The 20996-nt window shown below is 46.8% G+C and overlaps 1 protein-coding gene across 3 annotated transcripts in view; it reads left to right on the top strand.

The window, feature by feature from the left end:
* The window catches only part of TMEM198 (transmembrane protein 198), a 328796-nt gene that overhangs the window by 148075 nt on the left and 159725 nt on the right, over positions 1-20996 (top strand). For 2 of the 3 annotated variants that reach the window (XM_085650172.1, XM_085650173.1), the window contains exons 1-2: positions 9595-9653; positions 12193-12442. In XM_085650172.1, coding sequence (XP_085506298.1) covers positions 9621-9653; positions 12193-12442 — 283 coding nt within the window. In that variant the 5' untranslated portion in view covers positions 9595-9620. Of the gene's footprint in view, positions 1-9594; positions 9654-12192; positions 12443-20996 lie in introns of those variants that run through there. The other variant, XM_085650174.1, reaches the window with a different exon arrangement.

Consider the following 20996-nt stretch of genomic DNA (forward strand, 5'->3'; position numbering starts at 1 on the left):
CAGGTATACAGTTTTTCATCTATATTCAAACCCATTGGTTCTTATTAAAACCCATAGGTTCCATACTATCTAGTTCTAAAATGAACAATGTTTCCATGAATTTACGCAGATCTTTTTCTCTGTCACCACCTCGTTTTGTTTTTGCAACTTGGGCCACACAGCTATATCTCAGATCAGAGGGGTCACCCTGATGATATTTTTCAAAGTGACGAGCAATAGGATAGCTACGATCCCTATGTACGATTGCACGGATGTGTAGTAATATCCTCTTATGCGCCGGCAAAGTGGTACTTTGCACGTACACTTTTCTACAGGGACATGTGAGGATATAAACAATAAACTCTGTTTTGCATGTGTGATTACCTCATGTCTTAATTTTCTTCTTGAATGGAGTCTCATTTATTGTGCGATTCTCTCCATTCTTGCATGCTTTACACTTAGAACACTTCCTGAAGCCTTCATACTTGGATAGCCACGTTTGGGATCTTGTACTGGTATCAAACACACTCTTAACTAGATGGTCTCTCATAGATTTAGCTTTTCTATAGCTTATCATTGGACACTTGGAAACCAATGGGCTAATGATAGGATCTTCTTTCAGGAGATGCCAATGTTTTAGCATAGCCTGTCAAACTCTCTGATGTTCCTGATTATACTTGGTTATAAATCTATGCGTCTGGGTGGATTCTTTTTGCTTCATACTAATTCTAGAGGGGTTAAATAATGCCTTTTCTCTATTCAGTTCTCTAGTCCTCTTACTAGCAGCATCTAAGATGGAATTGGACTAACCTCGTTGTTTAAATCTCTCAAGCATTACTTGTTCCTCTTTTTTTTATTGGACTCCTGGCTACTACAAGACCTTTTGGCCCTATATAGTTCCCCAAATGGGATGCTTCTAATGATGGGTGCAGGGTGGAAACTTTTTTGCGTAAAGGATAGTATTGCCTGCAGTTGGTTTTTTCAAAATTTTGAGGATTCCAAGCCCTCCTTAGCAATATAGATGGTAACATCCAGGAAATCCACAGATGTTGAAGCTAAGTGTGGCTGTAAATTTAAGATTGCGGTAATTAATATTGAGTTCCCTCGCAAATTGTTTAGCCACCCTCTCCGTACCCTGCCATAGCATGAAGAGGTCGTCAATATACCCCAACAACAAAATGGCGTGATGTTGCCAGTGTTCCAAGGCATGTCCGCCGAGCACCTGCTCCTCCCACCAGCCCATGTGAAGATTCGCATAACTGAGGGTGAAGCAGGTGCCCATAGCATCCCCTCTTTGCTGTTGGTAAAACTGATTCCCAAAAATAAAGATGTTAATAGTAAGGATCAATTCGATCATTTCCAGAATCATATTGTTATGCATGGCAAACTCTAATGGTCTCATACGCAAAATGTGTTGCACAGCTCTTAAGCCATCCCTATGATGTATACTTGTGTACAAGGTAGAGACATCAAGAGTCATGAGTAACATATTGCTCTCCCATTCAACATCATAAATATGCTTTAAAAATTCTGAAGTGTCCCTTATATATAATGGTAACAAACTGCCTATAGGATTTAAAAAATAGTCAATGTATTTGGATTTATTTTCAAAGAGACTGTCCTGGGCTGCAATAATTGGTCTGCCTGGCGGTCTCACTTTGTCTTTGTGTACTTTAGATATCATATAAAATGTCGGTAATTTCAGCGTTGGGAGGCCCTAGGGTAGCCATGCGCTTTACAAATGCCTCTTTCTTTCATTTCATTCATATAACCGGAAAATCTTGCTTGAGAAAGCGATGTTCCTCCCAACTTAAAGGGCCTGCATCTTTCCAAAACCGTAAGCTGTCAAATAAATCTTCCTTGATGGATGTATAGTGTTCCATAGTTACTGGGATATGACAGATTCTGTCATTCAATTGTGACATAGCTTCATTTCATATAGTTCTCTGTCCCACAAAACTACGTTCCCACCTTTATCAGAAGGTTTCACAATTACATTGTCCATCTTTTTTAATTTATTGATGGTTTATATATATAACCTCGATACAGGCATTTCTTTGAATGTTATTAATAAAGAATTCTGAAACTTGAAGTCATCATATGATTCCAGGCAAGCAACACTTGAACAAACATACATTGGCCTTCCCAAAGTATCTATATTATATAGCCTAATACAAAACGGTTGGGCACCGGAGGGTCCGAGGGAGCAAGTTTAGAGACCGCACAGGATTAATTCCCCCATACAAGTACATATAACACAAAAGAAATCCTGGGGTCTAATAGTAAAGAGAGAAAGGTGGTGTGTATGGTGAGGAGGTAAAACCTAATGTACGTAGTGGAGAAAGCTCCAAGACCATGGTCATCCAATCACCGTGGGTAACTAACCCCATCACATGGGATTTTCATCCCAAAGAAAATCTCAAGATCTCAAGGGGCGGCAGCGCCCTTGTATGAGACGTGAGTGCTTTGTGCTATGATTATTATGCACTAGGAAAGAGGAATAAATCCACAAATGAGCCTGAAGTGAGTGGGGATCGCAGTGCTGATAGTAGTGAAAAAACAAGGGAAGTGTATTAAAACTAATGACGGGACGGCCAGAGGACTTCTGTGAAACAATGCCGTACCGATATTAGATTAAAAAAGAGTAGAGGCAACACTAATCTGGTTTGATCAATGAGGCAACGTGAGGGAATGTGGTCGACATGTTTCAGCCATAGCGCCTATCTAGGCTAGGCTTTCATCAGGACCTCAAAGCTACTGCAGGGAAAAAACAACAACGTGACAAAGGATATAGGGCACCCTCAGCTTGATTGTAGAGTGCAAATCTCCTCAAAAGTACAAACAACACCTGGATAAAAAAAAGGAAAGGGAGACAGTGTAAAAATTGTATTGGAACTCATATGCTCAGTCATGACTAATATGAAAATTATAAACTTGAAGCATGGTCCAACTCACCCGTACAAACTGGGTGGTAGGAGGACCTCCACCTGGCAACCGCTCAGGAAGGAACACCGCTCTAAAAGAAAAAATGTAAGGCTGCTGAGGGGACTTACATAACAAGAGCAAGTGTGGAAAAAGTGGGAAGATCTGCTGAAAAACAAGGGAGAACTGCCAGAGGCAGAGTCTGCACAAGGAACTGACCTCGGGAAGGTCATCGTGAAAATTAAAACGTGGCTAAATGCAGGGCAGATAGACAGAATGGGTGGAATAATGCAAGTCCGTTCAGTGGCGAACCAAAGTGGAGATAAAAAAGGCACCGCTCGAGGGTAGACGCTTTCAGAATCAGGCGATCAAGTGAAACCCAGCGAGCGAAAAAGCCTACCTATCCGTCGGGGGACCGGGCTGGAATCTCCACTTTGGCAGTTCTCCCTTGTTTTTCAGCAGATCTTCCCACTTTTTCCACACTTGCTCTTGTTATGTAAGTCCCCTCAGCAGCCTTACATTTTTTCTTTTAGAGCGGTGTTCCTTCCTGAGCGGTTGCCAGGTGGAGGTCCTCCTACCACCCAGTTTGTACGGGTGAGTTGGACCATGCTTCAAGTTTATAATTTTCATATTAGTCATGACTGAGCATATGAGTTCCAATACAATTTTTACACTGTCTCCCTTTCCTTTCTTTTTTTTATCCAGGTGTTGTTTGTACTTTTGAGGAGATTTGCACTCTACAATCAAGCTGAGGGTGCCCTATATCCTTTGTCACGTTGTTGTTTTTTCCCTGCAGTAGCTTTGAGGTCCTGATGAAAGCCTAGCCTAGATAGGCGCTATGGCTGAAACATGTCGACCACATTCCCTCACGTTGCCTCATTGATCAAACCAGATTAGTGTTGCCTCTACTCTTTTTTAATCTAATATCGGTACGGCATTGTTTCACAGAAGTCCTCTGGCCGTCCCGTCATTAGTTTTAATACACTTCCCTTGTTTTTTCACTACTATCAGCACTGCGATCCCCACTCACTTCAGGCTCATTTGTGGATTTATTCCTCTTTCCTAGTGCATAATAATCATAGCACAAAGCACTCACGTCTCATACAAGGGCGCTGCCGCCCCTTGAGATCTTGAGATTTTCTTTGGGATGAAAATCCCATGTGATGGGGTTAGTTACCCACGGTGATTGGATGACCATGGTCTTGGAGCTTTCTCCACTACGTACATTAGGTTTTACCTCCTCACCATACACACCACCTTTCTCTCTTTACTATTAGACCCCAGGATTTCTTTTGTGTTCTATATTATATAGACCATAAGAATTGCAGCCACCGTCCCCAAATATTATCACATTTCCTTGTGCATCCTTATACAGTGTAGACCATGCACACCATCAATCAGCATCTATTTATACACATTGCTCTACTACTATCAATCTTCTCCAAGAACCCTAAAAGTGCCACATTTGGCATCAGGGCCATAGGTTGACCCATAAACTTGGTAAGGCAGTGATAGACTCCATCCCAATAATGTCGTACACCAAGACAGTCTCAGATCATGTGCATGAGGGTAATCCTCTCGGCGTGATAAATAGTACAGTTCAGGGATATCCCCGTTTTCATTTTAAACAGCCTTTCAAAGTTATTATAGGTATGGGCTAGGCAGCAAAATTAAATGAGGTGGAGGCGAGAGGAGATATCCGCAGTGTGTGGAGCCATTTTGGCCTCCCTCCACTCATCGTCATCAAGTGTACCAATGTCTATTTCCCAACTAGCTGGCAATTGAGTCAATGGGTCTGGGGAGTTAACTATCAGAGAGCGACAGGTCCTTGAGATCCCACTTTTTTCCAGCGGTTCCAAGATCATTTTGGTTTCTAAGGGGTTATACTTCGGGGAGCATACCAGTTGGGATTGCATGGATTCCAGCATATGGGGCAATGAAGGACTCTGAAAAAGTGGGACTATAAAATGCATGGGGCATATAAAATGTACTACTTGAGGTATCACATGGCTTCATATAATCTCTTTCCCATATTTCTTTGAGGCAGGAAATACCAATGAGGTCCCATGATTTAAATGCCAAGCCCATCTTGGCAGTTATGAGTAGGTTGCCTTGCCAAAAGTTAATTTGTAACATGATCTATTTTTGCCAGCATTTATGAGTTAGTGCTTTGCACTATGCCATGAAGCCTGAGGCGGTGACTTCGGAAAGATGTTTGGGAATAGTGGGTTGGTACAAGAAGTGCATTAGGTTAGTGTCTTGAAAGTATTGTAGTTCCAATCTGCATGCCGGGCCATCTTGTCATTAATGACGGTAAGATGGGAGGCCCAGTAGTATAGGTGGATATCGGTCATTCCCAACCCCGTCAAAGATAGCTTGTGTGCCTTTGGCCTAGAGCACTCTGAGATGTTTGCCCAACCATACATATCTTCTTATTCTAGCATTAAGGTCATCAGAGAAGGATTGTGGAATAGGATTAGCAAAATTTTGGAGCACATATCAACATTTTGAAAGAGCTATAATCTTGAATAGGGCTTTTCTGCCCTTAATGGAAAATGGCAAAGTGGACATCATCGAATTCTAACGTCGAATTGCATCAGCAAGGGAGAGATATTACACTTCCATATCTGATGAGGGAACATAGCAATGTGGATCTCCAAATGCATAAAAGCTGCCCAACATTTTGGGAGGCGAGGCTGCCATGGCATTGTACCGTCGGACCCATCGAGAGGGACCATCAGAGACTTAGTCCAATTCACCGCTATGCCGGCAGTGTCTGCATATAACTGCAACATTGCATTATATGGGTTTCGGTTATGTGGGTTTTCCAGAATTTATTTTAAATAAACATCTGTTTATAAGGAAATGCGATCTTCTGGCTGATCCACCCTCTGAAAGCCATCCACCAGTGCATCTATCCTGCCCCCCTCTGCTAGGGGCTCAAATGCCAGAGCGAACAAGAATGGGGATCTAGGGCAGCCCTGCTTGGTGCCCCTTTCAATCAGGAGTGGTTTCAAGAGAACCCCGTTGACCCATACCCGGATCTAAAGTGACGAGTATACTATATGCAAGTAGGTCAAAAACCCGGGACCGATGTTCATTTTATGAAGGACTTACAACTCGGACCGAAACTCCAACTTACTGAGTCAAAGACTTTCTCAAAGCAAAAAATAAAAGAATGTGTGGGCCCAGCAGCTCTCTCCTCTTGGCCAATATGAAATGTAATCTCCACAGACAGTGCTTAGTGCAATGGCCAGGCATGAACCTGTTTTGGTCTCGCAGCACAATTGGTGAAATGACCTTAAATAATCAATTAGCAAGTATTTTAGCTAGGACTTTGATTTCTACTTACATAAGAGAGATCGGCCGGTAAGAAGAGCAATGTTGAAGTGGTTTACTGGGCGTCGGGATCACCACGATTGTAAGCTCACCTATGCTTCTTGCCTCCTCCAATAGTGAATGTAGATTGGAACCGGCTGATGGTATAAATTTTTATAAAATTCTACTGAGAAACCATTTGGGCCCGGTGTTTTCCCAGATTGTCGACTAGTAAGAGTTTCTCCGATTTCAGAAAGTGTTATAAGCTCATCTAAGTAATTTTGGTGTGTTGATCGCAATGACTTAACAGCGAGGTCCTCAATAAGGGGGTGTTCCTCCTCATCCGTGGAAGGCTCTAGACGAGTGTACAGGGCCTGGTAATGGCCCACAAAGGTGCCTGCAATTTCTTTAGCATCTGATTGTAAATTACTGCTATTGTCTTCTATACCCGGGATTACTGCTCCAGTGTGGTTAACCAGTATATCAATTTTCCAGGTTTATCCCCAGAATCATACATTTTCCTTCAGTTGGCCATCTAAATATGTTGAGCATTATTCATGGAAATAGCCCTAAATTAGGACATGGAGAGTTCAAGCTGACGGATATAGAGGGCTGGCGTTGGACCAACAACAAGGCCCTCAAGAGTATGTATCTTCGTCTCAAGTTCAGTAACTAGAACTGCCATTACCACTCATGGGTCCTATTAAGGACTTGCCCCTCATTACAGCTTTGAACGCTTCCCTGATCATATTCGAGGAAGAAGCAGAGTCTCGGTTGGTCTGGAAGTATTCCTCAATGTTGGAATGGAGACTAAGTCACCATTCGTGAGCACCAAGAGCTAAACCGCGTCTTCCCTCTGGTCCTAGGGCCTGCACTATGAAGCGTCATTAAGAAAGGGGAGTGATCTCAAATACCTCTCCATAAAGTGGCCATGCCAACAACTGCGTCGATATTTAAGGGGAATAAAAATATATAATCTAATCAGGAAAAATATTTATGTGACGAGTAGAATTTGAAAAGTAGTTTGTGGGTATGCCTAGCCCTCCAGGCGTCACAAAGGCCCCAGGAGTCTATTCAGTCTCATCGGCTAGAGGGTCTCCTAGTTGTTAAGGGATGGCAGATGCTGAACATCCAGCTGCTATTCATACCTGCAGGAAGTCACCACTAGTTTTCAGGTAGTAAGTTCAAAGGTATGTTGGTAAGGGACTGTAGTTTGGATTCCAACAAAAAGAATAAATCCCAGGACAAACTAGTGATGGTTAGCCAGTTTTCTACAATCAGCAACAAACTGAAAAATATAATTATTTGGAATTGGAAAATCCGCAATGATGGGTAAAGCAACGGACTCCTAACCCCCTTTATGCTTTTAGGAAGAATAAGAACTTGAGAAATTCTTTAGTATTCACCTACAGAGAAGATCACATTGAGACACAAATTACCCTGGAAGGGGGAAGGCCATAGGAAATCACAAGTATGGTAACTGCAGTATATGTGAGCAATCTGTAGTGACAAAGGAAATATCCCTAAATGGGGTCATGCACAAGATCACCACTCTTAACAACTGCAGAAGCAACAATATCATATACCTTCTACTTTGCCCCTGTGGTCTAGGGAATAGAGGTGAGACAGGCAGGGAATTCAGGCAAAGACTATGCGAGCATAGATCTGAGATTAACACTAGAAAAGACAATGCACCTCTAGTAAGTCACTGGTGGAAAAGAAACATGAACCCGCAGAGATTAGATAGATTTTTCTAGAAAAAATTAAAGACCAGCGAAGAGGTAAAAATAAGGATAATAAAAGAAAAACAAGAGAGCAGTGGTTCATCATCAAATTTGATACCATTAAAAGTGGTCTAAACAGTAGAGAAGACTGGGAGAAAATAATTGTAGGATAAATAGAGTAACAACATCATCCAAGACTCCAGATCAAAGGTTTTCTCTGTATTGCATAACATTGCTCTAAACAGTAAATATTTTAGAGAAGCTCCACGAAGGTCGTGTTTAGGAGCCCTATAAGCATAGGTTTGTGTATATGGGCCAATTAAATAATTTTGTCCACTCTGACAATAAATTTTGCATACATTGACCATCTTAATGCCATACCTACACGTTATAAAAACTATCCAAGCAATTTGAAATGGGTTGCTTAAGGGACAGTTATTCTTAATTAATTTGGGTCGCAGGATGATATGCAACAGGGTTCTCCATCTAAATTTGTCCGCCAAGAAAGATTCTAAGAAAAGTAGTAAAACCGGGTGGCTCATAACCCCAATACGGCCATAGATTGCATAAGAGTAATTTAAGATATTGAATAACATAATATTGAAAAGATGTGGGACAGTATAGAATAAGAAGCGAGGGTCCTGCCCAATAAAAAGATGTGTAAGGTACAAATCACTTTCACATACAAGTACAATGTGCAACTTTAGACATTCCAATATGGCCGACATACATGCGTAGTAAGTACATTATGGGGAACCCGGAAAGATGTGATAGAGGACACTTTCCAGCTCCCGAAGACTTTAAATGCGAAGCAAGGTGTAGAAAATTCACCTATTCTGATCTCGACGCATACGCGCCGTAAGAAAGGTGAGTGCAACGAGAGGTGTACCTCGCAGTGTAAAGGCCGTTCTAGAAAATGGGCCCAGACCGTAGAAATAGTTAGTAGCAGCTAAAATCCACCGTGGGTTAAAAATAGAGGGATACATTAATACTGCCACACGGAGTCAGTGATATTGGGCTAAATTGTTCACCCTCTCTACCGCTTTTTAAATAACAACCATACACCCGCTAATAATCATAATAATCATGATATTCCCCCTACTTTACGGGAAACTAAAACGAAAGGGATATTTGACATATATATTGACCCTGAACACAATCAGTACAGAAATAGGAGCCAGGGGTTATCAGAAAGTGGGAATAGATTTTTCCAGTTAGAAAAGCAAGCGCTCTCCTCATTTGCCTGATAAACCGTTTTGTTCTAAAAATATGCTATTTTTGCTCTTTCTAGAAAAACTGTTATCTACTATCTGCCATTTTAAATTTGGGCGTAAAACTGCAAACTAGACATTGTCCACCACTCGATGGCAGGCTAAATCAGGAGAACTAGTTTCCCTGTATAAAGAAAGGACGAAGTGTCCATCTATATATAAAGCAATTTTCTTTGGGAGGTAAGACATTGTTTAATTCTCCTCAAAAGAAGGTGTGAAGTTTTTTCTAATAAACTAATCTCATACAATACAACCCCTTTCTCTCTTTTTTATTATAGCAACAACGTAATAGCGATTGTAAGCAGCTTGAAAGTGGCATCACTGAGTATACAGACGTCACAAAGAATTAAAATTTCCTCGTTTGGATACACTAGACCAGGAGTGGCGAGAGTTAACTTTTTTTAACATGCAAGAATGTGGATACACGCGTAGTGTGAAAGTAAGTTGTAAGATATGGGTTTGAAAATCCAGGGTTTTTTCTGAAAACCACCAAAAATAGAGATAAAGTGCAAATTAATTCTGTTTTGAAACATGAATATGGTTAAAAAAATTATTTTAAAGTGGGGCAATGCACTTGAGAGTGAGAGAGGAGGAATAGTGGATAAGTAGTGTAGAAACTAAAATCCCTCTTTATATGTTTGCCTTCCCTATATAGACTACTATCTTTCTTAAGTACTCCAAGGAGGAACAAATCCCTTAATTTTGTGTCCTGATGAAGGTGGTTTTTAAATAGAGTGATTTAACACCGAAACGCGTCGACGCTGACTAACTCTGAATCCAACCACAAGAAATTCTGGGAAGAACTAAATTGAAACACCTAGCAGTATATGATCTTGATGTATAATGTTGGCTCAGTCTAAGCAACAGCTCGCTTAGAACTGTGTAAAAAGGGTCCCCTGTGTTCATTTGTTTTTGTCTTTTTTCATGCTTATGATTGTGAACATTCTTCGTCGGATTTTAATATTAGTGTATACTGTATTTGATTAAATAGTGCATGCTGTATATACATTTTGTATTTCCTGTTCATGTGCTTTCAACTTTTAAACGTTTTAAAATACATGTTTTTTAAATAATTAAACAATTCTTGAGCGCTACATCTTAAGTTTGGTGGTACGTTAATAAGTGGGGTATATATTTGCTTAGTGGGTACTGCATTTCATAATTTGTGTGACTGGTATGTGAGTGAATCAGAGAGTCCGGTATAAAGTGATTACCAACGGGAAGCCACATTTTCACTACTGTTTAGTAGTGCCCTGTACCCTTTGGCAGTGGGGCCACCTCTCTAGTTTAATTACTTTATTGGATTCCAATAGGGCCAGAACAGAATAGATGCTCAAGAATGCCCACCACTGACCATGCAAATGTACCGTTTCCATCATGTACCTGCCATGGGGATCCTTAAGGGACCTATCAAACACTATGAGGAGGGACCTGTGCAGCAATGTCCTCTTGAACCCATCGACCTGTACAATAGGACTCATAGCTATCTCTAAGTGTGCACTGGCCCTCTATCTGTCCACATAGGACTCAGAGCTATCTCTAAGCTTGTCCTAACCATCTATCTGTACACATAGGACTCGGAGCTATCTCTAATCATACCCTGCCACTCTATCTGTACACATAGAGCTCAGAGCTAACTCTAAGCTTATCCTAACCCTCTATCTGTACACATAGGACCCAGAGCTATCTCTAATCATACCCTATCCATCTATCTGTACACATACAACTCGAAGCTATCTCTAAGCGTGCCCTGACCCTCTATCTTTACACATATGACTCCATATTCTGTCCCTCCACCTGTTAATACGACTCAGAGCTATTTCTAACCGGGCCCTGGGCCTGTACACATAGAACTCAGAGCTATCTCTAAGCTTGTCCTAACCCTCTATCTGTACACATAGGAATCCGAGATATCTCTAAGCTTGTGCTAACCCTCTATCTGTACACATAAGACTCAGAGCTATCTCTAATCATACCCTATCCATCCATCTGTACACATACAACTCGAAGCTATCTCTAAGCGTGCCCTGACCCTCTATCTGTACATATATGACTCAGAGCTATCTCTCACCATATTCTGCCCCTCCACCTGTTAATACGACTCAGAGCTATTTCTAACCGGGCCCTGGGCCTCTACCTGTACACATAGAACTCAGAGCTATCTCTAAGCTTGTGCTAACCCTCTATCTGTACACATAAGACTCAGAGCTATCTCTAATCATACCTTCCCCCACTATCTGTACAATAGGGCTCATAGCTATCTCTAAGCGTGCCCTGACCCTCTATCTGTACACATAGGACTCAGAGTTACCTATAAGCATGCCCTGACCCCATATCTGTATACATACGACTCAGAGCTATCTCTAACCGGGCCCTGGCCCTCTACCTCTTCAGTTAGGACTCAGAGGTATCTCTAAGCGTGTGCTGACCCTCTAGCTGTACAGATAGGACTCAGGGCTATCTCTAACCGGGCCCTGGCCCTCTACCTGTATACATAAGGCTCAGAGATATCTCCAAGCATGCCCTAACCCTTTATCGGTACACATAGGACTCAAAGCTATCTCTAACCATACCCTGCCCCTCCACCTTTACACATACGACTCAGAGATATCTCTCAGCATGTCCTGGCCCTCTATCTTTACACACAGGACCGAGAGCTAACTCTAAGCGTGTCATGACCGTCCATCTTGACACATAGGGCTCAGAACTATCTCTAAGCGTGCCCTGTCCCTCCACCTATACACATAGGTGCACAGGTACACATAGGAGTTAGAGCTATCTCACAGCGTGCCCTGGTCCTCTATCTGTACACATAGGGCTCAGAACTATCGCTAAGCGTGCCTTGTCCCTCCACCTATACGCATAGGTGCACAGGTACACATAGGAGTTAGAGCTATCTCTCATTGTACCCTGAATCTTAACTTGTACACATAGGACTCAGAGCTATCTCTAACCGTGCTCTCTCTTTTTCCTTGCAGGGCATCGCTGAACATTCACAGCGTTTGACTCTGACCCCAGCGAGAGGTCAAACAGGCTCGAGCCTCCTACCTGGAAACGCCAGCACCATGACGTCCACCGTCCAGACGCTACGCTTCAAGCTGATGCCGCACGACATGGGGCTGGACTGGAGCCACCGCTGCGAGCAGGAGATCGAGCGCAAGTACGAGATAGTCCCGTCGGTTGTGTGCGCCATGTGCTGCCTCTTTGGAATCATCTACTGCTTCTTTGGTGAGTGCTGAGGCGTTGGCCAGCTGAAGTGGGAGGGAAGGGGCTGAGCCCCACATACAACAGTGCTTGGGAGGGGGCAGCATACACCTCAAAGTCACCCACTGAACGTGAGTCTCACACCTTAGAACACAGTCTGATCATTAGCCAATCAAATGCCTTGTTTCATTCTAAGGATGACTGATTGATTTGCTGATTTGAAAAGCCCAGAATTACCCAAAAAGGGAGGGGGGCTACTGAATGAGAAAAAGGAGCATGGAGAATATCTGTGTACAGAGGGGGGAGGGAATAGACATGTTAGAGAAAGCGTGAGAAGGGATCAAAATGAAAAGGGCAAGGAACACAGGTAAGGTCGGCACGAGAGGGAGGGTGCCCTACAGAGTCCAGAGCTGAAGAAAGGACTGGGAGGGAGGGTGCCCTACAGAGTCCAGAGCTGAAGAAAGGACTGGGAGGGAGGGTGCCCTACAGAGTCCAGAGCTGAAGAAAGGACTGGGAGGGAGGGTGTCCTACAGAGTCCAGAGCTGAAGAAAGGACTGAGGGTGTCCTACAGAGTCCAGAGCTGAAGAAAGGACTGGGAGGGAGGGTGTCCTACAGAGTCCAGAGCTGAAGAAAGGACAGGGAGGGAGGGTGCCATACAGAGTCCAGAGCTGAAGAAAGGACTGGGAGGGAGGGTGCCTTACAGGGTCCAGAGCTGAAGAAAGGATTGGGAGGGAGGGTGCCATACAGAGTCCAGAGCTGAAGAAAGGACTGGGAGGGAGGGTGCCTTACAGGGTCCAGAGCTGAAGAAAGAACTGGGGGGGAGGGTGCCCTACAGAGTCCAGAGCTGAAGAAAGGACTGGGTGGGAGGGTGCCCTACAGAATCCAGAGCTGAAGAAAGGACTGGGAGGGAGGGTGCCCTACAGAGTCCAGAGCTGAAGAAAGGACTGGGAGGGAGGGTGCCCTACAGGGTCCAGAGCTGAAGAAAGACCTGGGGGGGAGGGTGCCCTACAGAGTCCAGAGCTGAAGAAAGGACTGGGTGGGAGAATGCCCTACAGAGTCCAGAGCTGAAGAAAGGACTGGGAGGGAGGGTGCCCTACAGAGTCCAGAGCTGAAGAAAGAACTGGGGGGGGGCCTACAGAGTCGAGAGCTGAAGAAAGGACTGGGTGGGAGGGTGTCCTACAGAGTCCAGAGCTGAAGAAAGAACTGGGAGGGAGGGTGTCCTACAGAGTCCAGAGCTGAAGAAATGACTGGGTGGGAGGGTGCCCTAAAGAGTCGAGAGCTGAAGAAAGGACTGGGTGGGAGGGTGTCCTACAGGGTCCAGAGCTGAAGAAAGAACTGGGGGGGAGAGTGCCCTAAAGAGTCGAGAGCTGAAGAAAGGACTGGGTGGGAGGGTGTCCTACAGAGTCCAGAGCTGAAGAAAGGACTGGGAGGGAGGGTGCCCTACAGAGTCCAGAGCTGAAGAAAGGACTGGGAGGGAGGGTGCCCTACAGGGTCCAGAGCTGAAGAAAGAACTGGGGGGAGGGTGCCCTACAGAGTCCAGAGCTGAAGAAAGGACTGGGAGGGAGGGTGCCCTACAGAGTCCAGAGCTGAAGAAAGGACTGGGAGGGAGGGTGCCCTACAGGGTCCAGAGCTGAAGAAAGAACTGGGGGGGAGGGTGCCCTACAGAGTCCAGAGCTGAAGAAAGGACTGGGAGGGAGGGTGCCCTACAGAGTCCAGAGCTGAAGAAAGGACTGGGAGGGAGGGTGCCCTACAGAGTCCAGAGCTGAAGAAAGGACTGGGTGGGAGGATGCCCTACAGAGTCCAGAGCTGAAGAAAGGACTGGGAGGGAGGGTGCCCTACAGAGTCCAGAGCTGAAGAAAGAACTGGGGGGGGGCTACAGAGTCGAGAGCTGAAGAAAGGACTGGGTGGGAGGGTGCCCTACAGAGTCCAGAGCTGAAGAAAGGACTGGGAGGGAGGGTGCCCTACAGGGTCCAGAGCTGAAGAAAGAACTGGGGGGGAGGGTGCCCTACAGAGTCCAGAGCTGAAGAAAGGACTGGGAGGGAGGGTGCCCTACAGAGTCCAGAGCTGAAGAAAGGACTGGGAGGGAGGGTGCCCTACAGAGTCCAGAGCTGAAGAAAGGACTGGGTGGGAGGATGCCCTACAGAGTCCAGAGCTGAAGAAAGGACTGGGAGGGAGGGTGCCCTACAGAGTCCAGAGCTGAAGAAAGAACTGGGGGGGGGGCTACAGAGTCGAGAGCTGAAGAAAGGACTGGGTGGGAGGGTGTCCTACAGAGTCCAGAGCTGAAGAAAGGACTGGGAGGGAGGGTGCCCTACAGAGTCGAGAGCTGAAGAAAGAACTGGGGGGGGGGGGAGGGCTACAGAGTCGAGAGCTGAAGAAAGGACTGGGTGGGAGGGTGTCCTACAGAGTCCAGAGCTGAAGAAAGGACTGCGTACATTGGAGGTTGCCTCTCTGAGGCTCCGGGATCCCGATCGGACAAGGACTCTGGTTATCTTTAGAAGGATACAGGGTACATAGGAGACTGCTCCACTTGGGCTCCAGACTCCTGGTCGGACAACGGCTGCGTCTGTTTTTAGAAGGGTACAAGGTACATTCGAAGTTGCTTCTCTTTGACTCCGGGCTCCCGGTAGGACAAGTGCTGCAGCTGTCTTTAGAGTGATACAGCGCACATCGAACACTGCTTCACTTAGCCTCCAGACTTCTGGTTAGACTAGGGCTGTGGCTGTCTTTAGAAGGGTACAGGCAGTGGCGTAACAAAGGCCTCCGCAGCCCCCAGGGTGCAGGGGGCCTGAGCTCCAGGGGGCCCCCTCAACACTTTACCCTGGCCTGACAGCTCCTGAGGAACTCTGATTCTCTCTCCTAAACATGAATAAGTTCTAAAGTTATCTAATCAAGGCTCTAAGTTTAGAATAAGGATGGTTCATAGAATCGGGTCTCAAGGAAATTCAGAAGTGCGAGAAGGTGTCAGCATTGTAAGAACGCCAGTAGAAGCCCTCCAGAGTTGGAATAAGTGTTTAGCATGAAGCATCACACTTGAGTAATAAAGAATAAAGAAAGCAGAGAGCTCTGTACACCTCCAAGCCTAAGGGATTCTGCTCTAAAGTCTAATGGTGTGAGCACTAATTAAATCCAGTAAACCTTCAACACCAATCATAGCCCTGCCCACCCCACCAGGAACCAATCATTTCACTTCTTGTGGTGTTCCTCGTTCCTGATTCGCAATGAGTAGGAGGCTTCATCTGCACATCAGGTCTTCACGTTTCTTGCCAAGATTTTTCTTCTCAGGCCGTACTATCAAGAAAGTAGTGCAGACAACACGGCTGCTTTACTCTAGCTAATGAAACCACGAGAACGCACCGGAAAAGAAAAAGAACAGACTGACCAGACGAAATACATTTCAAAATCAAGGCCTTTAGTCACACTTGCTTGAACTGAACATTGAATTGTGCCCTTCAAATACATGGATTTACTTGTGCATATGTAACTCAAGAACAAATTCAAACATGAGTGAAAGCATACATGATTACTCTTTCAAATATGACTTCCAGAATAGATGTAAACGTGAATATAGAATACATGTATTCATGTTAAACTGAACATTAGTGCACACATTAATAAAACTCTAGTTTGTACAGTAAATAATTTTCATTAATGCGTTTAAATGTTCACTCATGTTAATAAAGGTATGGCACACAGTAAATATAGTGTTACATGTACATAACAGCATTTCTTTGACCTGTAAGGGTGGAGTCTAGAGGCTGCTACTTCATTACCGTTTGTAATTATTCTGTCCAAGTTAAAGTTTCTTGTTAGAGCTACATATATTCATTTATGAGCCCTAGCATTTCAAACATAAACATAGATTAGGATTGATTGAATGGTGAGCCCCCTGCGAAGAGAGTCAATATTTACATTTCCTAATAATACAGATGAACAAGTATGAATATTATCATAGCGTGATGAGAGAGTCGCAGAGTTGTGACGTTTCGTACCTGTGAGCGGTATTTCTGGTGGTCTTCGCCCTCTGCTGCCTGCAGTGAGTGATGGATCTTTAGACCAGTGTTGAATGGCTGGAGTGCGGCACCGGCTGTGACGTCAGATAGGGAGGAGCTTCGGGAAAGGAGGTCTGTCAAGAACCTGACCCAGCACAGGACTGTGTGGGGTGCGCCGGCAGGCTCGGTTAGATCTACATTATGAGGCGGGGTATGCTATATAGGTGTGGTACACGTCAGAGAGGTAGTATGCCATGAATGGATTTGAATTCTGTTTAGTCAGTAACCTGCATTCAGCGGGTTGTTTTTGAATGTCTGGCGGCCTCTGGGTAATATTTAGAGACACAGGGGTTCATTTGGAGACTGCGCGGGGCTCTGGTAGTGATATGTTAATTGTTGCTTGTGAGTTGATCCACACACAGTATACCACAGAACTAAGATCTACACGTCGTACGTTATCATGTCATCACATGCTGCTACCTTGTCTGCCTCTCCAGTTGGATCAATTGACTTGATCAGAGTTCAGAACATGCATTGACCCGCTAACTAAAATACCAGGAATGTAAATAAAGAGTCCAGTGACGTACACTCACCGAGTAAGGCTAATGTGGGTGCTATTCTCGGCTTCACTTCCTGTTCATATTTGGATGTGCACAGGAAGTGAGTCCAAGAATAGGTCCTTGCCAGACCAGCAGCCTCCACACACTTCTGGACCCCATCATTTGAAGCCGGCTCAGTATTGTTAATTTTAAATGGAACACATTATGTGGGCAGGAAAACCAGTCCCAAGCTCTGCCTGGCTATTCTTTCTTTAATATGGGTCATTTTAAAACGAAAACAACAATGCCAGTTATAGTTTTAAAGGCACATTTGATGCCTATTCACCTACGCTTTGCTTTTTGCAACAATTCAATTTAAGGACAGACCCACAGAGTATATTTTTAGAACCTCTCGCTCCCCCTCCGCACAGCTCCGCCTGTGTGTCCCTGCTCCAGCTGCCGCTGCTGAGGAATCGTAAGTTTGTTCATCTTCCGCCCACTGTTTTACTGTATTGCCTGTATTTTCTTTGTTGTGTCTGTGACCCCTGTTGTCTGTCTTCCCCCGCTGCCTGCACGTGGTCCTTGTCTGTTTTCTTTCCTTCTGTACCCCTCGCTGCCACCGTCTCTCTGCCCGGTTTTCCTTTCTGTACCCCTTGCTGCCCCGTGTCCCTCTGCCCGGTTTTTCCCTTCTGTTCCCCTCGCTGACTGCCCACTGCCCATTCGCTGCCCCCGTCTCCCGCCTCCCAGCTGCTCCTCCCTTCCACTTCCCCATATATGCTGGCCGCTGTGCGGCCGCGCCGCTGGCGCGCCAAATGCATGCCTAAGGCAAGCCTGTCTGCGCATGGACCGCGCCCAGCGCCAGAACCTCTGGCCCCCGCTCCAACCACGATGACCGCCGCCGCTACGATGCCAGCACACTCCACGCCCTCAACCCTGGACGGACCCACACCTGCTTCAAGGCTGCCTCGAAATGCACACACGGTGCCTTCACCTGCCGGAACTGCAGCTACTCCAGCCTCAGAACCGACGAACCACCTGCCAAGAATGACCGCACCCACCTGCGATGCATACTACTGAACACCCGCTCCGCGCGCAAACACGCCGTCTAGCTCTGGGACCTGCTCGACACAATATCCCCGGACGTCGCCTTCCTGACAGAGACCTGGTTGAATGACTTCTCCGCACCCGACATCGCCATAGCCATCCCAGACGGCTACAAGATCACCCGCAGAGAACGCACCAACAGAGTCGGAGGAGGAATCATCATCGTCCACAAGAACAGCATCAGGGTCGCGACTAGCACGGACGACGCGCTTAGCACCGCCGAACACAAGCACTTCCATATCCACACAGACCCCAACTCCACCCTCAGAGGCACCCTCGTCTACCGACCCCCCGGACTCTGCCCCCAGTTCAGCGACTCCATCGCCGACTTCATCAGCACGCACGCCCTGACTCACACCGACTACATCCTCCTCGGAGAGACCTGAACTTTCACCTTGAGAACAACAACGACAACAACTCCACAACCCTGATCGATAACCTCGCCAACCTCGGACTAAAGCAACTTGTCACAATGCCCACCCACTCCGCCGGCCACACGCTCGACCCCGTCTTCTCCTCAAGCCCGCACGTCTCTGTCAGCTACACCACCAAACTCCTCTGGACCGACCACTGCTGCATCCACTTCACCTTCAAGAAACCCACCACACACCACCGCACCCAACAGATTCCCCGCCGCTGCTGGAGCAAAATCTCCGAAGACCAACTACATGCAAACCTCGCTCTCAGCCCACCCACCGAACCCTCCAACACCGACAATGCTGCCCACAGCCTTAGACGCTGGATCGAAGACTGCGCCAACACCCTCGCCCCACTGAAGAATCCCCCCCCACAGAGACACCAGCAAGAGGGCTAGCTGGTTCACCCCAGAACTCCTAGCCTCCAAGCAAGCCTGCCGGAAACTAGAGAAGAAATGGCACAGCGAACAAACTCCGGACAACCGCACAGCACACAAGGACGCCATCCGCAACCACCACCACCTCATCAGGGCCGCCAAGAGAACCTCGTTCAAAGACCGCCTCGACAACAACGCACACAATAGCAAGGAGCTCTTCAACACCGTGAAGGAACTCTCCAACCCCAGCTCCAACACCAACGACATCCCGCTGTCACAAGCCCTGTGCAATTCCCTCGCCACCTTCTTCCACCGCAAGATAGCAGACATCCACGACAGCTTCAACACCCAGACAGACCCAACAGACAGCAACACAACAGACCCTCCGCACATCATCGACCACGACCCCCTGCTAGCCTGGGCCATTGTGAGCATCAATGACACCATCAAGACCATGAGCACAATCCACTCCGGCTCTCCATCAGATCCCTTCCCGCACCACGTCTTCAACAAAGCAAGAAGCTCCATCGCACCCCACCTGCGCAACGTCATCAATCTCTCCCTCAAGACCGTGACCTTCCCAGAGAGCAGGAAACACGCCGAGATCAACGCCCTACTGAAAAAAGCCAAGGCTGACCCAAGAGACCTCAAGAACTTGCGGCCCATCTCTCTGCTCCCCTTCCCGGCCAAGGTCATCGTCAACAGACAGCTAACCCGATACCTCGAAGAAAACAAAATCCTGGACCCTTCCCAGTCAGGGTTCCGCAGCAACCACCGCACCGAGACCGCCCTCATCGCCGCCACAGATGACATCAGGACCCTGCTGGACAACGGCGAGACTGAAGCACTAATCCTCCTAGAACTCTCCGCAGCCTTGAGCACCGCCTGCCACCGCACACTACGCGCACGCCTCCACGCCGCAGAGATCCGAGACAAGGCACTGGAATGGACCACCTCCTTCCTCTCTGGCAGAACCCAGAGCATCCGCCTCCCCCCATTCCGGTCCGAAGCATCTGAGATCATCTGCGGCGTACCTCAGGGATCCTCCCTCAGCCCGACACTGTTCAACATTTACATGGCCCCGCTCGCACACGTCGCCCGACAGCACGACCTCAACATAATCTCCTACGCCGAAGACACTCAACTGATCCTCTCCCTCACCAAGGACCCCATCATCGCCAAAGCTAACCTCCACGAAGGAATGAAGGCCGTCACCGACTGGATGAAGACCAGCCGTCTGAAGCTGAACTTGGACAAGACGGAGGTCCTCTTCCTCGGCTCCAACCCTTCAGCCTGGGACGACTCCTGGTGGCCGACGGCACTGGGAGTAGCCCAGACACCCACCGACCACGCACGCAACCTGGGAATCATCCTCGACTCAACGCTCTCAATGACCAAGCAGGTCAACGCCATCTCCTCCTCCTGCTTCAGCACCCTCTGCATGCTCTGCAAGATCTACAGATGGTTCCCGACAGATACAAGATAGACAGTCACCCAGGCCCTCGTCAGCAGCAGACTTGGCTACAGAAACGCCCTCTATGCGGGAGCCCCGACCAAGCTCATCAAACGACTACAATGCATCCAAAACGCCTCAGCACAACTGATCCTCGACGTACCACGCCACGGCCACATCACCCCCCACCTTAGGGACCTGCACTGGCTCCCCGTCAAAAAGAGGATACCCTTCAAGCTCCTCATCCACGCACAAAAGGCACTCCACAAGACCGGCCCAGCCTACCTCAACAGACAGCTCTCCTTCTACATCCCCAACCGCCAGTTACGCTCCGCCGAGCTCTCACTCGCCACAGTCCCGTGCATCCAAAGAACAACCACCGGCGGGAGATCCTTCTCCCACCTCGCCGCCAAGACATCGAATACCCTTCCACTGATCCTACAACAGACCCAAGACCTGCTGACCTTCAGGAGGCTACTCAAGACCTGGCTGTTTGACCAGTAGTGCCCCCCCCCCCCAGTGCCTTGAGGCCCTCGCAGGTATGTAGTGCGCTTTACAAATGATTGATTGATTGATTGATACTCATGAAGGCACTTTGGAGACTATAAAGCAGTCCTCCTGTACTACTCTTTTACGTACTCGAGTATATAAAGCAGTCCTCCGGTAGTGCTCTTTTATGCACTTGAGTATATAATGCAGT

This window comes from Triturus cristatus, chromosome 3_2 (assembly GCF_964204655.1).
Source record: "Triturus cristatus chromosome 3_2, aTriCri1.1, whole genome shotgun sequence".
In the NCBI taxonomy this organism is placed as follows: Eukaryota; Metazoa; Chordata; class Amphibia; order Caudata; family Salamandridae; genus Triturus; species Triturus cristatus.